Raw genomic sequence first — 17,742 nt, 5'->3', positions numbered from 1 at the left:
CAGAAAGACTGAAACACTTATCTTTCTAGGAGAAAATACTGCAAGCTCCCTCCAGTGCTGCATATCGCCAGAAGCCTAGGCCTATGGTCACTTGTTCTATGGTAAAGGGGCAGCAAGTCTGAACTTTGACCCTCTTGTTTATCAGAGATCACATGACCCAGGGAGGAGGACCAAAGGTTTTTTGATGGAGGGAAGAGTCCCAGATGGTTGGGACCTCCACAGAGAACATCTCCTCACTCATATCTACCTGATCAAGAACAGGGCTGTCTTAATGCATGGGCACTGCCCAGGGGCCCTAGGTGTATGGGGGCCCCAAAATAATATTGCATATATGTTTAATTCTATCATCCGGCACGGGGCCCCAGTCCATTACTTTGCCCAGGGGCCCATGATGCTAATAAGACAGTCCTGATCCAGATGGAATTTTGATGGAAGTGAACTAACCCTCTGAGATATATTGACGACGTTTTTCTATTTTTCCAGGACCCGCCATGGAGAAACCCTCAAAGGATCGTCTCACTTTATCTCCAGGTTGTAGAATGGAAGATGAGGACATCACAGGAGATTGTGGAGGAGAAAAGACAATGAGCTCCACTATGGACGTAGGACTTCACAGTGTGGATAGACCATGGAATCCCTCCGACTCTGAGCAACCTCGTACTGTGAGGGGTGGGGCCGGAATTCAGGGGGAGGAGACATTTCCCTGTCCTGAATGTGGGGAACGTTTTAGCTCAGGTTTAGTTCTTTTTATACATCAGGAAACTCACAAGCCGAAGGACCTTCTTTCCTGTTCTGAGTGCGGAAAAAGTTTTCTAAGTAAAGCACAATTGGTCAGACATCAGAGCTATCACAAAGCTAAGAAGGCATATTCCTGCCTTAAGTGCGGGAAACAGTTTGTTTATACATCACAACTAAAGCTACATTACAGATCCCACACGGGTGAGAAGCCATATTCATGCCTTGTGTGCAGGAAATGTTTTATAAGTAAAGCACATTTAGCCAGCCATCTGAGATTTCACAGTGTTAAGAAGTCGTATTCCGGCCTTGAGTGCGGGAAACAGTTTGTTCATTTATCACAACTAAAGCAACCTTCCAGATCCCACACGGGTGAGAAGCCATATTCATGCCCTGAGTGCAGGAAATGTTTTTCACATAAATCACAACTTGTTCTACATCAAAGAGTTCATACAGGCGAGAAGCCGTTTTCCTGTCCTGAGTGCGGGAAATGTTTTCTAAGTAAAGCACAATTGGTCAGACATAAGAGCTATCACAAAGCTAAGAAGGTGTATTCCTGCCTTGAGTGCGGGAAACGGTGTGTTTATTTATCACAACTAAAGCTTCATTACAGATCCCACACGGGTGAGAAGCCATTTTCATGCCCTGAGTGCGGGAAATGTTTTATAAGTAAAGCACATTTGATCAGCCATCAGAGATATCACAATGTTAAGAAGTCGTATTCCTGCCTTAAATGCGGGAAACAGTTTGTTGATTTATCACTACTAAAGCAACATTCCAAATCCCACACAGGTGAGAAGCCATATTCATGCCCTGAATGCGGGAAATGTTTTTCACATAACTCACAACTTGTTCTACATCAAAGATCTCATACAGGCGAGAAGCCGTATTCCTGTGCTGAGTGTGGGAAATGCTTTGTGAGGAATTGTTTGCTTATTCGTCATCAAAGAGAGCACACGGGCGAGAAGCCGTATTCCTGCTCTGAGTGCGGCATATGTTATAGCCAAAAATATCAACTTAAAAGCCATCAACAATTTCACACGGGGGAGAAGCCGTATTCCTGCTCTGAGTGCGGGAACTCCTATAAACTGAAATCTCAACTTAATAGACATCAACGATCTCACACGAGGGAGAAGCCGTATTCCTGCTCTAAATGTGGGAAAAGTTTTTCACATAAGTCCACTCTTAACAGACATCAGAGGTGTCACAGAAGTGTCACACCCGGGACAGCCATATTGCAGTCCTGAGTGTGGAAAAAGTTTTTCACGGTGGGTTGATGTTACTAGACACCATATTAAATGCCGTATGCAGAAACGGCTTCTTCCATGGTCTCATGCCGCGTACACACGATCATTTTTCGGGTTGTAAAAAACGACGTTTTTCAGGCTCTAGAAAAAAACAACCCGATCATTAAAACGGCCTTGCCTACACACGATCGTGAAAAAAAAATGCTCTAGCAAAGCGCGATAACGTACAACACGTACAACGGCCCTATAAAGGGGAAGTTCCATTCGGATGACGCCACCCTTGGGGCTGCTTTAGCTGATTTCGTGTTAGTAAAAGACGATTAGGGCTTTTCTGTCTGTTAAAGCGTGATGAATGTGCTTACTCCATTACGAACGGTAGTTTTACCAGAACAAGCGCTCCCGTCTCCTAACTTGCTTCTGAGCATGCGCGGATTTTTCACGTCGTTAAAGCCCACACACGACCATTTTTTACAACCCGAAAAACGACAACGTTAAAAACGTTTTGAAAAAATAGAGCATGTTCGAAAAAAAATTTGCCCGTTTTTCAGAACCCCGAAAAATGCTCTGAAGCCCACACACGGTCGTTTTTAATTGGGGTTAAAGCGCATAACCCCAATCGCATTCTGCGATCCACCAATCAAAACCTCCTCCAGATACCCAAAGCCAGATACAAGTCCAAAGGAGATCGAAGATTTGCAGTCCAAGGACCCCGCCTGTGGAATGCACTACCAACCACCATCCCACTGGAGTCGGACCACTTGGCCTTCAGGAGAAAGATTAAAACCCATCTCTTCTGAGGTCAAGGGGTTCCTTCCTTACCCATGAAATGGATACAGCGCCCAGAGGTGATTCAGTTCGCATGTGTTGCGCTTTACAAGTCTCTCACTCACATAAAAAAAAAAACTTAATTTTTTACAACCCGAAAAATGATCGTGTGTACGCGGCATGAGAGCGGGAAATGTTGGCTACGGAAAGCGGAACTTGTCTTCATTTGCTTGGAGAGAGCCCCCTGCAAAATACGGCCTTAGCTGATGTAAAATGTTTAATTTATGCAATAAAATTGTGAATATATTGACACGTTTGTTAATATGAAACAAATTACGATTAAATATTTCCTTTCCTAAACTCATGATATTCTTTGTAAGTTGATTGATAAAGTTGGCCTTCAGATCTGTATGATGAAATGTTGTTTTCTTTTCCTTTATTCCTTTTTCTAACACTACAAGTAAGGCCCATCCTGTAGGTTTTAGTTTTAGTCTTAATCTTGTGTCTTAGTAGTTTTGGTTTTACCGGCTTGTACTTGTTGGAACAGCCGACTCCTCCCCCTTCTCATAAATCTCAGGACGTCTGTAGTAGACTCCAATGATAAGTCCATCAGTTCATAGACCCGTCTATCATTCCTCCCGTAATTCCTCCTCCGCACCATCACCACCTCCATCCACATCACCACCTCTAACCACATCACCACCTCCAACCACAAGATCATCTTTCTTTCTCACTTTCAAATCACATCTAACATAGAGAAGCCCTCCTCCATCTTTTCTATGTACCGTGTCCCTCTAAACAAGAGGATCGGCATGAATATAAACAGCCCAGTCTTGTGAGGAGTCAAGCCGTGTTTCTGGATCACCAACTAAGTTTTCAGATCTGTATAAATGAAATCTTCTTCTCTTTTCCTTTTTCTAACACTACAAGTAAGGCCCATCCTGTAGGTTTTATATTTAGTCTTAATCTTCTGTCTTAGTAGTTTTGGTTTTACCGGCTTGCAGTTGTTGGAACAGCCGACTCTCCCCCTTCTCATAAATCTCAGGACGTCTGTAGTAGATTCCAATGATAAGTCCATCAGTTCATAGACCCGTCTATCATTCCTCCCGTTATTCCTCTTCCGCAACATCACCACCTCCAACCACAAGATCATCTTTCTTCCTCATTTTCACATCAAATCTAACATTGAGAAACTCCCCTCCATCTTTGTTATGTCTCGTATCCCTCTAAACAAGAAGATCAGCATGAATACAAACAGCCCAGTCTTGTGAGGAGTCAAGCCGTGTTTCTGGATCACCAACCACAAGATCATCTTTCTTCTTCACTTTCACATCACATCTAACATAGAGAAACCCCCCTCCATCTTTTCTATGTCCCGTGTCCCTCTAAACAAGAGGATCAGCAGGAATACAAACAGCCCAGTCTTGTGAGGAGTCAAGCCGTGTTTCTGGAACACCAACCACATCTCCAACCACAAGATCCTCTTTCTTCTTCACTTTCACATCTAACATAGAGAAACCCCCCTCCATCTTTTCTATGTCCCTCTAAACAAGAGGATCATTTTTAATACAAACAGCCCAGTCTTGTGATGTGAGGAGTCAAGCCGTGTTTCTGGAACACCAACCATAACCACAAGATCATCTTTTTTCCTTACTTTCACATCAAATCTAACATAGAGAAACACTCCTCCCCTCCATCTCTGTTGTGTCTCGTATCCCTTTTAAACAAGAAGATCGGCATTAATACAAACAGCCCAGTCTTGTGAGGAGTCAAGCCGTGTTTCTGGAACACCAACCACATCTCCAACCACAAGATCCTATTTCTTCCTCACTTTCATATCACATCTAACAAAGAAAAACCCTCCTCCATGTTTTCTATGGACCATGTCCCTCTAAACAAGATGATCAGCATGAATACAAACAGCCCAGTCTTGTGAGGAATCAAGCCATGTTTCTGGAACACCAACTACATTCTCATCAATGAAACCATCAACATCTCCCATAGTGCCTTCAGATTTGTATAATGGAATGTCCCTTTCTTTTCCTTTTTATTGCTTTTTCTAACACTACAAGTAAGACCCATCCTGTAGGTTTTAGTTTTTAAAGCAGAACTTTACCCTCCACCCCCTAATTTATTTTTTTTTTTTTTAAAGACTTCCCTTCCTGGTGGTGAGTTCTGCTAACTTTTGATACTCATCTACCCAGCAGATCCAGTGCAGTCCAGCTGAGAGCCCCTTCTCTTCTGGCAGCGATCGGTCTAGTGGCACCATATTTCCCTGTGACGTCATCACCAGGCTATGTCGGCACGATAGCGCGCTGACAGGCCCGCCCCCCTTTTCTCAATCAAAGGCTATGTCTCCTGGGATATGTGACGCGGGCAGTGTGCACATCTTTCACCTGAGGCGAGTGACATGCATTGAAAGGTGGGGCGGATGTGACGGGAGTCACTTTGGGCAGGGGGCCTGTGGAACCCAAAATCCCTTGGGGAGGTTGGAAAAGTATCTAATAGGAGCACAGGGAGACCGAGAACCCTAGTCTGAGCTGTACTAATCAGACTCACTGTGCAACCACACTGGAATGATGTGTTGATGTGTGTGTATGTGTGTGTATATATATATATATATATATATATATATATATGCCCGGATTCACATACAGTGGCGCATATTTATGCCGCCGTAGCGAATCTGCTTTACGCTATGCCGACGCAGCGCAGAGAGGCAAGCACTGTATTCACAAAGCCAGTGCTGCCAAAACTGCGCTGGGTTTCCTAGGCGTAAGCCGGCGTAGGTGGAAGTGGGTGTGAGCCATGCAAATGAGGCGTGACCCCATGCAAATGATGAGCCGAGCGCCAGACCCCTAAAAAAAAAAAATTGCCCCTTAAAAATAAAATAAAAATATATATTTTTTTTATAAAAAAAATTATAAAAAAAAGGGGGGTTGCCATCTGAGGCCCTGGGGGCCATCCGGGCCCCTTGTACTGCCTGTACCCCCCTGATGGCGGCCCTGTTTATACCCCCTTTGCAAAGAAATGAATATGATGCGATCTATAATTATATACAGTACAGGTACTCCTCACTTAGCGACCAGGTTCTGTTCCAACGACCAGGTCGTTAAACAAGTTGATTGTTAAACGAGAAATCACAAGTAATCAATATTTTAAGCGTTCTTAACTACTGTACTGTAGCATGAAAATAAAGTCTAAACACATAACTCCAGGTTGATAACGTTGTTTTCATTTGCATAAGTACAGAACAAAAATGAAAATTCTGTACTGTAACTGTACAATACAATGATTATAGAGTGTTGTTAGGGTGGGGAGAGCTGATCGTAAGTCAGAGTCCTCAATTAAACAGGTAAGTCGTTAAACGACGAGTATCTGTACATACACTCACAGCACAAAGCCGAGTTCACATTACAAGACGACGTTTCTTAGGGCTGCAGTTCCTCTGAGCTCCACAAGGTGGTGATCTCACTTTTACCCAGACAGGAAGTCTCTATGAAAGACAGGAAGTGATGTCAGGTAAAGACAGGAAGTAATGTAAAAATAGGAAGATCTGGCCGAGAGGCGAGATAGCAAGATTTAGAGAGAAGACATTGCTGGAACTGGCAGCAGAGGAGGTAATAAGATGTCATTTTATCATATCTCTCATCTCTGTCTATTGTTAGGAACCAAATCCCTCTGTCCATCTTTGCCCGTTAAAATTCCCCTCTTTGCAGTCTGATGTACAGTTGTATGGCTGAACTCGCACTGGATTCGCACGGAAAAGGTGCAGGAGCCTGGAATGTTCACACCCATGCGATCCGATATCTGTCCAAATTCACAGTCCACGCTGCAATCTGTGAACCGATCTGGGGGTGCCATTAACTTTGAATTGAGTTATAGAGTTGCACTAAAAAAAACGAAAAAGAATGTCCACAAGGGTTGCGATGATGAATCTTAATGGCAAGTGTTGTGGACCTCTCGTTGCAAGAGGTCACTTTAACCCAGTCTAGGCCTTTACCGATTCCCGCAACTCTCCTGTTCTTGGCGCACCACTGATCTGAGACCCGCAGCGGTTCGCAGAGGGCAGTGTGAACCGTCTGCAAGGGAAATGCGATGCGGGAAAAGGCACTGGAATCCCGTTGGTTCACACATCGCAATAGTCTGAACCCAGACTCCAGTATTTCCTCAGATTTCAGATGATTTTACGTATTCAACGAAAAATACTAAGGCCCGGATTCACAAAGCACTTGCGCCGACGTATCTCCAGATACGCCGTGCAAGTGCAAATATGCGCCGTCATATCTTCTATGCGCCGGGCCCACAAACTAAGATACGCCTAAAAACAGGCTTCATCCGACCGACGTAACTTGCCGGCGTAGAGTGGGCGCATATTTACTCTGCACGTATTTGGCGCTCCCATTGATTTTCTATTCACATATGCAAATGAGGGAGATATTCACGAACGTACGTACGTCCGACGCAGTGCGCGTAAAGTCATACGTCCGGCGTAAAGTTATGCCCCATAAAGGAGGTGTAACTCTGCAGAATCAATGCAAAGGGCTGCACCAGAGAACACAAGCCGGCGTATTTTACGTAGTTTACGTAGGACGTGAATATGACTAGGCGTAGGTTACGTTCACGCCATAGGCAGTGATCCGACGTATCTTAGGGAGTAGTTCCGACGTGATTCTGAGCATGCGCACTGGGATGCGTCCACGGGACGGCGCATGCGCCGTTCGTTATAAGTATCTGTCTGGCGCTCGGCCCATCATTTGCATGGGGTCACGCCTTATTTGCATGGCTCACGCCCACTTCCACCTACGCCGGCTTACGCCTAGGAAACCCAGCGCAGTTTTGGCAGCACTGGCTTTGTGAATTCAGTGCTTGCCTCTCTGCGTCGGCGTAGCGTACAGGAGATACGCTACGGCGGCATAAATGTGCGCCGCTGTCTGTGAATCCGGGCCTAATACTGTAAATCAGAAAAGTTTGACCAAATGTCAAACCCAAATAAACTGTAAGACCTCTTCCACACTAGGCGGACTCCGTCGCTCAAGAGTCCACCAGCTTCCACCAGCTCAACGGGAGATCTGTCCGCTGAGCCGGCAGATAACAAGTCCCTCTCTGCTCGCTGAGTGGGGAAGGGCTTGTGCAGCGAATTCGACTGGGATTCGATGTAAAATTTGATTTGAATTTCGCCAATGTCATCATGTTTCGCTATTCGGAGCATTCATATGAATGGCACACAGAAAGACGCAGTACAGGAACATAGTACGGAAACGCAAAGCTCCAATTCTGGCTGAAGTCCTCTTCAGGAAACGACATGACCAGGGAGTTCCAATCGCCTGGTCTTCCCCAGAGCTCTGTGGTTCCTCCTGATGATCTCCTCATCACTACAGGACCGGGTATGGCACATGCTAGAGAGACACAGTACAGAAACACGGATTAGAGCTGGGTGATTTTAGGTAAAACAAAAATATGCGATTAAAAAAAAAAAAACTTGATTAACAATACAAATCAAGTTTTTTTTTTTTCCTCATGGACACCGCACTGATCCTAAGTTTTTAGGTGAGGCCGCGGCTTTGGCCTAGTCCACCGCGATCCTGGGAAAAGGCCGCAGACTGGGCCGAAGCCACGGCCTTGCCTAAAAAACCTTGCACGCAGCTCGCCGCCTTTTCCAGGATCGCAGCGAGCTGCAGGCAGGGTTTTTTAGGCGCGTCCGTGGCTTCGGCCAAAGCCGCGGCCTCGCAGATTTTCTTTTGCCTTTAGGCGAGGCCGCAGCTTTGGCCTAGTCCGCCCACACATTACCACCTAATTATGGGTAAGCTATTTCCCTCTGTATTATTCCCTTTTTTACTGTACTGTATTATTATGGCTATTGTTGAATTATAATTGTATTCATTTGCTTTATAGATTGGTTCTCTTGAGGAAGCGGTTATACCGCGAAACTAGTCGAGGCATAGACCAGTCTATATATTTGTAATTACAGAATTGCCCGGGGGTATCCCTGAGGTCCTGCTTTTCCAATTTTTATCATGTATTCTTTGTTCAACAATTTTATATAATAAAATATATTATTTATTTTATATGTATGTCATTTCTTACCCCGTACCGAGAGTCCATCAATCGCCCCTTTTGGGGGGAGGGAATTTCAGAGGATCAGCCTTAGCCACTGTCCCTTGTCCCCGCCCCTTTTCTATATATCAACTTGGATGATGGTACACTTTTAAGATTAGCTATTTTGTTTATCTGAGGCCATACTGAACATGTTTGCATTATCCAGTAACAGACAAGGGGTGTGTCTGGATGGTGACGGTATCATTGTGTGTGTCAGGTTCCTATAAGGTGTCAGGATGTCACTGTCTATTTCTCCATGGAGGAGTGGGAGTATTTAGAAGGACACAAGGATCTCTACAAGGACGCCATGATGGAGAATCAGCCGCCCCTCACATCACCGGGTAAGAGGAGACTTTATTGTAAAGGAGAGAGCAGTACGGAGGCTCCACCTAGACCCCCCATCATCTGATAAACACATAGAAACAATGTATTCAGTCAGTGTGTGTGTTTCCTACAGATGGATCCAGTAATGGGAACCCACCAGAGAGATGTCCCCGTCCTCTGTATTCCCGGGATTCCACACAGGAAGGTCACACCATCCCTCACCATCATCAGGTAGATGAGGAACAATCACTGATAGTATCATTAGGATCTGTACATTATCTGCATTGTTACCATTGATGTCATTTTTATTATATATTCAGAATGGAAACCTGAGAGAGTCTAAAGTTGAGGTTAAAGAAGAGTATAAAGAGGAGGATGAGGAGTATGGAGTGATGAAGGAGCTTTCTGAAGGACACAAGGATCTGATGGAGCCACCTAATGACAGGAACACCCCAGAGAGGTGTCCACGTCCTCTCTATTCCCGGGATTCCACACAGGAAGATCACAACTACGCAAAACATTATCAGGTAGAATATTAACAATTATTGGTAATTATAATTTATTCACAAGCATGTTTGTTACAGTGAATGTTTTATTATATATTCAGGGTGAAAATAATATTGCTGTAAAAGAAGAGTATGAGGAGGCCGATGGGGTGAGGGAGGAGTCGGAGTTTCTCAAATACTTGTTCCAGACCAACATGGTGGCATCATCAAGCTACAAAAACCCACCACCAGAGAGATGTCCCCGTCCTCTGTATTCCTGGTATTCCACACCGAGAGATCACAACTACGCAAAACGTTATCAGGTAGATGATGAATGATATTTCTTAGCTATGATTTATAGACAAGCAAAATAAGGGAGTTTAGGGTTAGGGTGGAAAGTTGGGTAGAGGTCTCTTTGAGAACACTGTAGATGTGTGTAGCTCCTTAGGCAAGGTCATCCGAAAACTTACGGCACATGGAAGCTGGCACCCTTGTCTGTTTGTTCCTACAAGTGTAGAGTGTGATCAAAATGCAGATAAGGAAGGGATAAAAATGCACTCACAGGATGGAGAAGGTTAAGCAGAGAAGGAAGGGATAAAAATGCACTCACAGGATGGAGAAGGTTAAGCAGATAAGGAAGGGATAAAAATGCACTCACAGGGTGGAGAAGGTTAAGCAGATAAGGAAGGTATAAAAATGCACTCACAGGATGGAGAAGGTTAAGTAGATAAGGAAGGGATAAAAATGCACTCACAGGATGGAGAAGGTTAACCAGATAAGGTAGGTATAAAAATGCACTCACAGGATGGAGAAGGTTAAGTAGATAAGAAAGGATAAAAATGCACTCACAGGATGGAGAAGGTTAAGCAGATAAGGTAGGTATAAAAATGCACTCACAGGATGGAGAAGGTTAAGTAGATAAGAAGGGATAAAAATGCACTCACAGGATGGAGAAGGTTAAGTAGATAAGAAGGGATAAAAATGCACTCACAGGATGGAGAAGGTTAAGCGGATTACGAAGGGATAAAAATGCACTCACAGGATGGAGAAGGTTAAGCGGATTAGGAAGGGATAAAAATGCACTCACAGGATGGAGAAGGTTAAGCGGATTAGGAAGGGATAAAAATGCACTCACAGGATGGAGACGGTTAAGCAGAGAAGGAAGGGATAAAAATGCACTCACGTGATGGAGAGGGTTAAGCAACATGTGTTCTGATACTGGTGGAGCCCTCTGGGGTGCCGTATGGTGTTGCAGAGATTGTCAGGGACGCGGCTGGAGGGCTTAAGATCTTTGCAAGGAAGTCGCCATTGTGTGGTCGCTGTTGTCCACCTTGGAGCACAAGCAGGCAGCTGTGACATGCAGGTCTTTGGGGATGTCTCCTCTGGCCACGCCGGGCTCCAGTCTCCTTGGCTGGGATCAAATGAGTTGACATCACACGACACCGGCAGGTAGGACTGCCCCTTTATCAAACCGAATAGTCCTTTTTTGTTTTTTTTAGTCCTTTTTGGTTTGACAAAGAGGTGGTCCTACCTGCCCTGAAATGCGTTGCCACGCCCACCTACGTGACGTGTCAGCCTTACTCATCCTAGTTATGGAGGTTTCACTTGACCAGGAGGGGGTCTAGATAGTCTTAGAATCATGTTCTATACTATGGTTATGCACCTGCTCTCCTGGGGACTTGTCCCTGAGATTTTTATCTGTTGACCATGTCGTGTTGTTGGTCTCGTCCTGTCGGGTAGTTCTCTAGTTCCTTCAGTTTTGATGGGTTTTTGGTTTCACAGCCTCTTTCTGTTTGAGGCTTGGCATTCCTTTTGGTGGAGTCATCCCCCCTTGGCAGTGATATTTTCTGTCCAGGTTCTCTGTGGCCTTCCATCGGTTATTGGCAGCTTCCCCTCTCTTTTTGGGCGCTTTGTCTCCTCTCGTTCAGATTTGGGAGTTATTCTTTCTGATAGTTCCGAGTTCCCAGTCTCTTTTGGGCCTACCACTGGCTGTTGTCCATGGCTTGGTTGGACTGCTTATGAACGTCCTGATTGTAGCTGACTTCCTGGCGTCTCTCAATGGACATGAAAGAAAATAAACTTGTTGTACTTACCATAAAACCAGATTTTTGGAGTTCATTGAGGGACACAGGTCCCAAGCCTTTGTGATTTTATGTTTTTGGCCTTGGTACTGCTTGTCCACAAAACAAAGGCATGCTGGGTAGAGGAGGAGTTATATGGGGGGCAGGCTTACAATTTTTCTGATTGCAAGTGTCTCAACCTTCAGTTTACGGCAGTATAACCTGACTGTTTTTTGAATACGGAAAGTACGGAAACGTTTTCTTTTGCTGACATTCTGTTGGTTTAGGGTGAAGATCTGATGAACATAAAAGTTGAGGGTGAAGTAGAAGAGACGTATGTGAGGGATGATCAGCAATATATGGAGGAGGCTGGAATGACGAGGACATTCATAGAGGAGGACACTCCTACAGAGATCAGCACAGGTGAGCCATAATATATTCTTCTCTTATCTCTGCTCTGTTACTGCACACTGATTGGTCCAGAGTTGGGCGGGAGCTGAGTGATATCAGCCAATAATAGGTTGATAATGGTCCCCTCCCTGTACTGATACCCGTCCTGGGGTTCAGCTTGGAGTATTGGGTTGTGTGTCACTCCTAGTCCTGGCCAGACCTAACCACTTCCATCTACAACAACACACTGTCATCCTCCTTGGACACACTTGCTCCTCTTTCTACATGCAATACCAGCCCTCAACAGATGACACCAGAAGTCTCAAGTGACGTAGCTGTGGCGTAAATCTCAATCCCTGCAAGACTTTACCCTCTGCAAATCTGCCCTTCTCAAATACAACTCCTGCCTCCACACTGCCAAACAAACCTACTACAACATTCTCATCCAAACCTAGTCAACTCTTTTCTACCTTTAATTTCTTACTTCACCAACCACTGCCCCACCCACCAACTTGCTTACCGCTCAGGAGATCGGCAGCCATTTCCAAAGCAAAATCAACTCAATTTGTGAGGAGATCTCCAGCATCTAACTTCCTCCCCTAACCGACACATCAGGTCCAACATCGCACTCGATATTCTTCACTAGGGATGAGCCGAACACCCCCCCCCCCCGTTCGGTTCGTACCAAAACCTGCGAACAGACCAACAGACCTGCTCATTTTAAAGGCTAATATGCAAGTTATTGTCCTAAAAAGTGTTTGGGGACCCGGGTCCTGCCCCAGGGGACATGTATCAATGTAAAAAAAAGTTTTAAAAACTGCAGTTTTTTTCGGGAGCAGTGATTTTAAGCATTCTTAAAATCACTGAAAAGTTAGAGCGAACATGTTCAAACAGTTAGGACAAGGCCTATAAGTAATGTATACTTCTGTCAAGCACGTAGTAAATATGAGTTGTAGTAACAAGTAATAATTGCATATGAGAGGCAATATAGCTCAGAAACCGAAAGTGTTCATGTAGTAATACACAAGTTGTACTGGCAACTAACATTAATGTATGAGAGGCAATATACCTCAGGTACTTTGAGAGTACATATATTAATTTGGAGCTGTAGTAATAACTATCAATTGTATGTGAGAGGTGAATATAGCTTAGGTACTTTGAGAGTACATATATTAATTTGGAGCTGTAGTAATAACTATCATTTGTATGTGAGAGGTGAATATAGCTCAGGGTATTTGAGTACAGATGTGCCTTTAACTTATTCCTTAGCAGACAGTCCCATAACAAAATAGTATCCTAGATGTGTTGAGCAGCAGAAGACATGATAGACAATAGCAATTGTATAGCTGGTATATAAGTAGCAGTTCTTTCTATAGCACTACAAGTAACAGAATAGCTACTTATCCGTTTTACTGACTTCAGTATAGGTAGCAGGGATCCTGTGGTGAAGGATGTTCAGTAGGGAAGTCTGAAGGGTTGTTCCCAGCAATGGCTCCAAGTTGTAGCATGTGTTGATGGTATTAAAGTAGTAGTTGAGCGGTGTTCCGGCATGGGGAGCAATGACACACTTCTCTGTAGCGTTGGCCGAGCTACGGCTAACAATAATAGAACGCCTAGTGATCGTTTGATGAATGCCTTTAAGGCAAGTGGACAGGTGCAGTGCATAGCACTGATTCAATTGAGCGCCGTGGATAGCGGCGCACTTCCGCGTTTCAGGCTGGTACGCATCACGGCGCCGGGCGATGATGTCACTGTGCGTGCGCCGTAATGCGTTCCAGGCTGGAACGCATTACGGCGCTGAAGGCGCCCATTATAGCAAGTAACAGGCGTGCAGCGCCTGTTACACAGAGAGAAAAAAGATTCGACAGAGAGAGAAAAAATTCGACATAGAGAGAAAAGATTCGACATAGAGAGAAAAATTTGACATTATAGAGACATGAAGATTCGACATAGAGAGAAAAGATTCGACATAGAGAGAAAAGATTCGACATTATAGAGAAAAGAGTAGACATTATAGAGACATGAAGAGTCGACGAAGCAGATAAAAACATACGATCGCCATGAGTGGACATTTCCGGTCAAATGCTCGGCCCATAGGCTATAGAAGAATTCTAATGTTGGTTGACTAGTAATAATAATTAATAAATATAATTATTACTAGTGTCATACAAGATTCGAATTCTACTATAGCTTGTGGGCGAAGCATTCTACCAGAAATATACGATTGCGGCGTTGCACCGTTTAGCTGCTTCGTTGAATCTTCTTAGAACATTCGACACCATAAGCCTTCAATGACAGATTAGACCTTAATTCATTCGGATTTTCGGACAAATGCATTTTTTTAACGAAACAAAATGAAATAAAAATGAATTTCGGAAGTAACTAAATTTAATTTTTCAGACGAAAACGAAATTCCTAAACATAATATTTCAGTGTGCACATGTCTAGTAAAGAGCACGCCCCTCCCAGCGCCCATAGGTTCCTGCTCTTCTGACAAGGCTGTGTAAATGTAGAAGTGATCTGGGAGGAGGACCAAAGGTTCTTTGATGGGGGGAGGAGTCCCAGAGCTGGTTGGGACCTCCACAGAGAACATCTCCTCACTCATATCTACCTGATCCAGATTGAATCTTGATGGAAGTGAACTAACCCTCTCATATCTATTGATGATGTTTTTCTATTTTTCCAGGACACGCCATGGAGAAACCCTCAAAGGATCGTCTCACTTTATCTCCAGGTTGTAAAATGGAAGATGAGGACATTACAGGAGATTGTGGAGGAGAAAAGACAATGAGCTCCACTATGGATGGAGGACTTCACAGTGTGGATAGACCATGGAATCCCTCTGACTCTGAGCAACCTCGTACTGTGAAGGGTGGGGCCGGGATTCAGGGGGAACAGATATTCTCCTATGCTGAATGTGGGGGAAGTTTTCCCTCTGAATTAAGACTTACTGAACATCAAATGTCTCACAAGGGTAAAAATCTTCATTCCTGTCCTGAGTGCGGGAAATGCTTTCTATATAATGCACATCTGTCCATACATCGGAGAACTCACACAGGGGGGACGTTGTATCCTTGCCATGAGTGCGGGAAGATTTTTGTTTATAAATCAAAACTAGACGCCCATTACAGATTGCACACGGGCGAGAAGCCATATTCATGCCCTGAGTGCGGGAATTGTTTTGCGACTAAATCGCAACTTGTAGCACATCAAAAATCTCATACAGGCGAGAAGCTGTGTATATGTCCTGAGTGCGGGAAATGTTTTTCAAGCAAATCAACACTTGCTGTACATCAAAGATGTCACGCAGGGGAAAGGCCGTATTCCTGCCCTGAGTGCGAAAAATGTTTTATAAGTAGATGGGCACGTGTTGTACATCAAAGATCTCACACAGGGGAGAGGCCGTATTCATGTCCTGAGTGCGGGAAATGCTTTTCAAGCAAATTTGCACTTGCTGAACATAAAAGATCTCACACAGGGGAGAGGCAGTATTTATGTCCTGAGTGCGGAAAATGCTTGACAAGCAAATTGGCACTTGCTGTACATAAAAGATCTCACACAGGGGAGAGGCTGTATTCCTGTCCCGAGTGCAGAAAATGTTTTATAAATAAATCACACCTTGTTGTACATGAAAGATCTCATACAGGTGAGAAGCCGTATACCTGTACTGAGTGCGGGAAAAGCTTTTCAGGCCGATTACAACTTGTTGTACATCAAAGACATCACACAGGGGAGAGGCCGTATTTCTGTTCTGAGTGCGGGAAAAATTTTATAAGCCGATCAACATTTGCTGAACATCAAAGATCTCATACAGGTGAGAAGCAGTACCCCTGTACTGAGTGCGGGAAAAGTTTTTCAAGCAAATTAGGACTTGTTGTACATCATAGACATCACACAGGGGAGAAACCGTATTCTTGTCCTGAGTGTGGAAAATGTTTTATAATGAAATCATCACTTACTGTACATCAAAGATCGCATACAGGTGAGAAGCCGTATTCCTGTCCTGAGTGCGGGAAATGCTTCTCGACGAATTTCTCGCTTTATACTCATCAGAGAGTGCACACGGAGGAGAAGCCGTATTCTTGCTCCAAGTGTGGCAAACGCTATAGACAGAAGTCTCATCTTAATAGACATAAAAAATCTCACAAGGTGGAGAAGCCGTATTCCTGCACCGAGTGCGGGAAATCTTATACATTGAAATCTCAACTTAATAAACATCAAGAATCTCACACGAGGAAGAAGCCGTATTCCTGCTCTAAATGCGGGAGATGTTTTTCACATAAGTCCACTCTTAACATACATCAGAGGTGTCACACTGGCGAGAAGCCATATTGCTGTCCTGAGTGTGGGAAACGTTTTTTATGGTGGCCTGATGTTACTAGACACCATAGTAAATGCCGTATGCAGAAACAGCTGCTTGCCTGTTCAGAGAGCGGGAAATGTTAGCTACGGAAATCAGAACTTGTCAGACATCAAAGATCTCACACGGGGGAGAAGCCGTATTCCTGCCCTGAGTGCGGGACTGGCTATTTCAGTGCAGTAGTTATCCGTCTATACAGTGGAACCTCAGATTACGAGTATAATCCGTTCCAGGAGAATGCTCATAATCCAAAGCACTCGCATATCAAAGCGAGTTTCCCCATAGAAGTCAATGGAAAGAAAAATTATTTGTTCCGCATTGACTTCAAGGGCATGCAATACCGCATGTGGCCAGAGGTGGGGGGGGGCGGAAAGGCTCGGGACAGCTTGGCTGAACTTGGAAATGCTCAGGAATGGAGTATTTCCGATCGGCTCTGATCACCTCCGGCGCCCCCGCACCTCTGGCCAAATGCGGTACTGCACACCACTGTGGCCTGAATCCTGAGACAACACTCGCAAACCGAGTCAGGTTTTGAAAAAAAAAAAATGCTCGTATTGCGAAACGCTTGTTGACCGCATTACTCGCAATCCGAGGATTCACTGTACAAGAATCTTCATTTGCTTGGAGAGAGACACCTGCTGGGAGAAAGTGAAAAATACGGCATTAGCCGATGTAAAATGTTATATCTGTGTAATTAAAATGCAAATATATTCAAATGAAAAAAATGAAGATTACGTTTTTTTTTCTTAAACTCATGGGCCCGGATTCAGAATTGTCTATCTATGGGCGGGCGTCTATCTATGGGCGCAAGTTCCGTATTCAGAAACAACTTGCGCCCTTAGTTACGGCGGCCTAACGTATGTGTGTCGGCGTAAGCCCGCCTAATTCAACTGGGGATGTTGTGGGCGTGTTTTATATATATTAACTGTGACCCTGCGTATGTGACGTTTTTTACGAACAGCGCATGCGCCGTTCGTGAAAAAATCCCAGTGCGCATGCTGGAAATTACACCGCAAACCGTCAATGCTTTAGACGTGAACGTAACTTACGTACAGCCCTATTCTCGAACGACTTACGCAAACGACGTAAAATTTAAAAAACTCGATGCGGGAACGACATCCATACTTAACATAGGATACCCCTCATATAGTAGGGGTAACTTTACGCCGGAAAAAGCCTAACGTAAACGACGTAAAAAAATGTGCCGGCCGGACGTACGTTTCTGAATCGGCGTATCTATCTAATTTGCATATTCCTTTCGTAAATATACGGAAGCG

General features: G+C 44.4%; 1 protein-coding gene across 1 annotated transcript; it reads left to right on the top strand.

The window, feature by feature from the left end:
• Nucleotides 1-409: 409 nt before the first annotated feature.
• LOC120910605 (zinc finger protein 585B-like) lies at nt 410-16,730 on the top strand. The gene is made up of 5 exons (XM_040322361.1): nt 410-1,975; nt 3,261-3,327; nt 9,778-9,978; nt 12,003-12,053; nt 14,785-16,730. Exons 1-5 carry the CDS (start codon nt 492-494, stop codon nt 16,549-16,551), a joined length of 3,570 nt encoding a protein of 1,189 aa, XP_040178295.1. The 5' UTR covers nt 410-491; the 3' UTR covers nt 16,552-16,730.
• Nucleotides 16,731-17,742: the final 1,012 nt, after the last annotated feature.

Source organism: Rana temporaria, chromosome 8 (genome assembly GCF_905171775.1).
Source record: "Rana temporaria chromosome 8, aRanTem1.1, whole genome shotgun sequence".
NCBI classification, from domain to species: Eukaryota; Metazoa; Chordata; class Amphibia; order Anura; family Ranidae; genus Rana; species Rana temporaria.
Note: the sequence above shows the minus strand (reverse complement) of the source record. Positions and strands in the feature narration are given on the sequence as shown.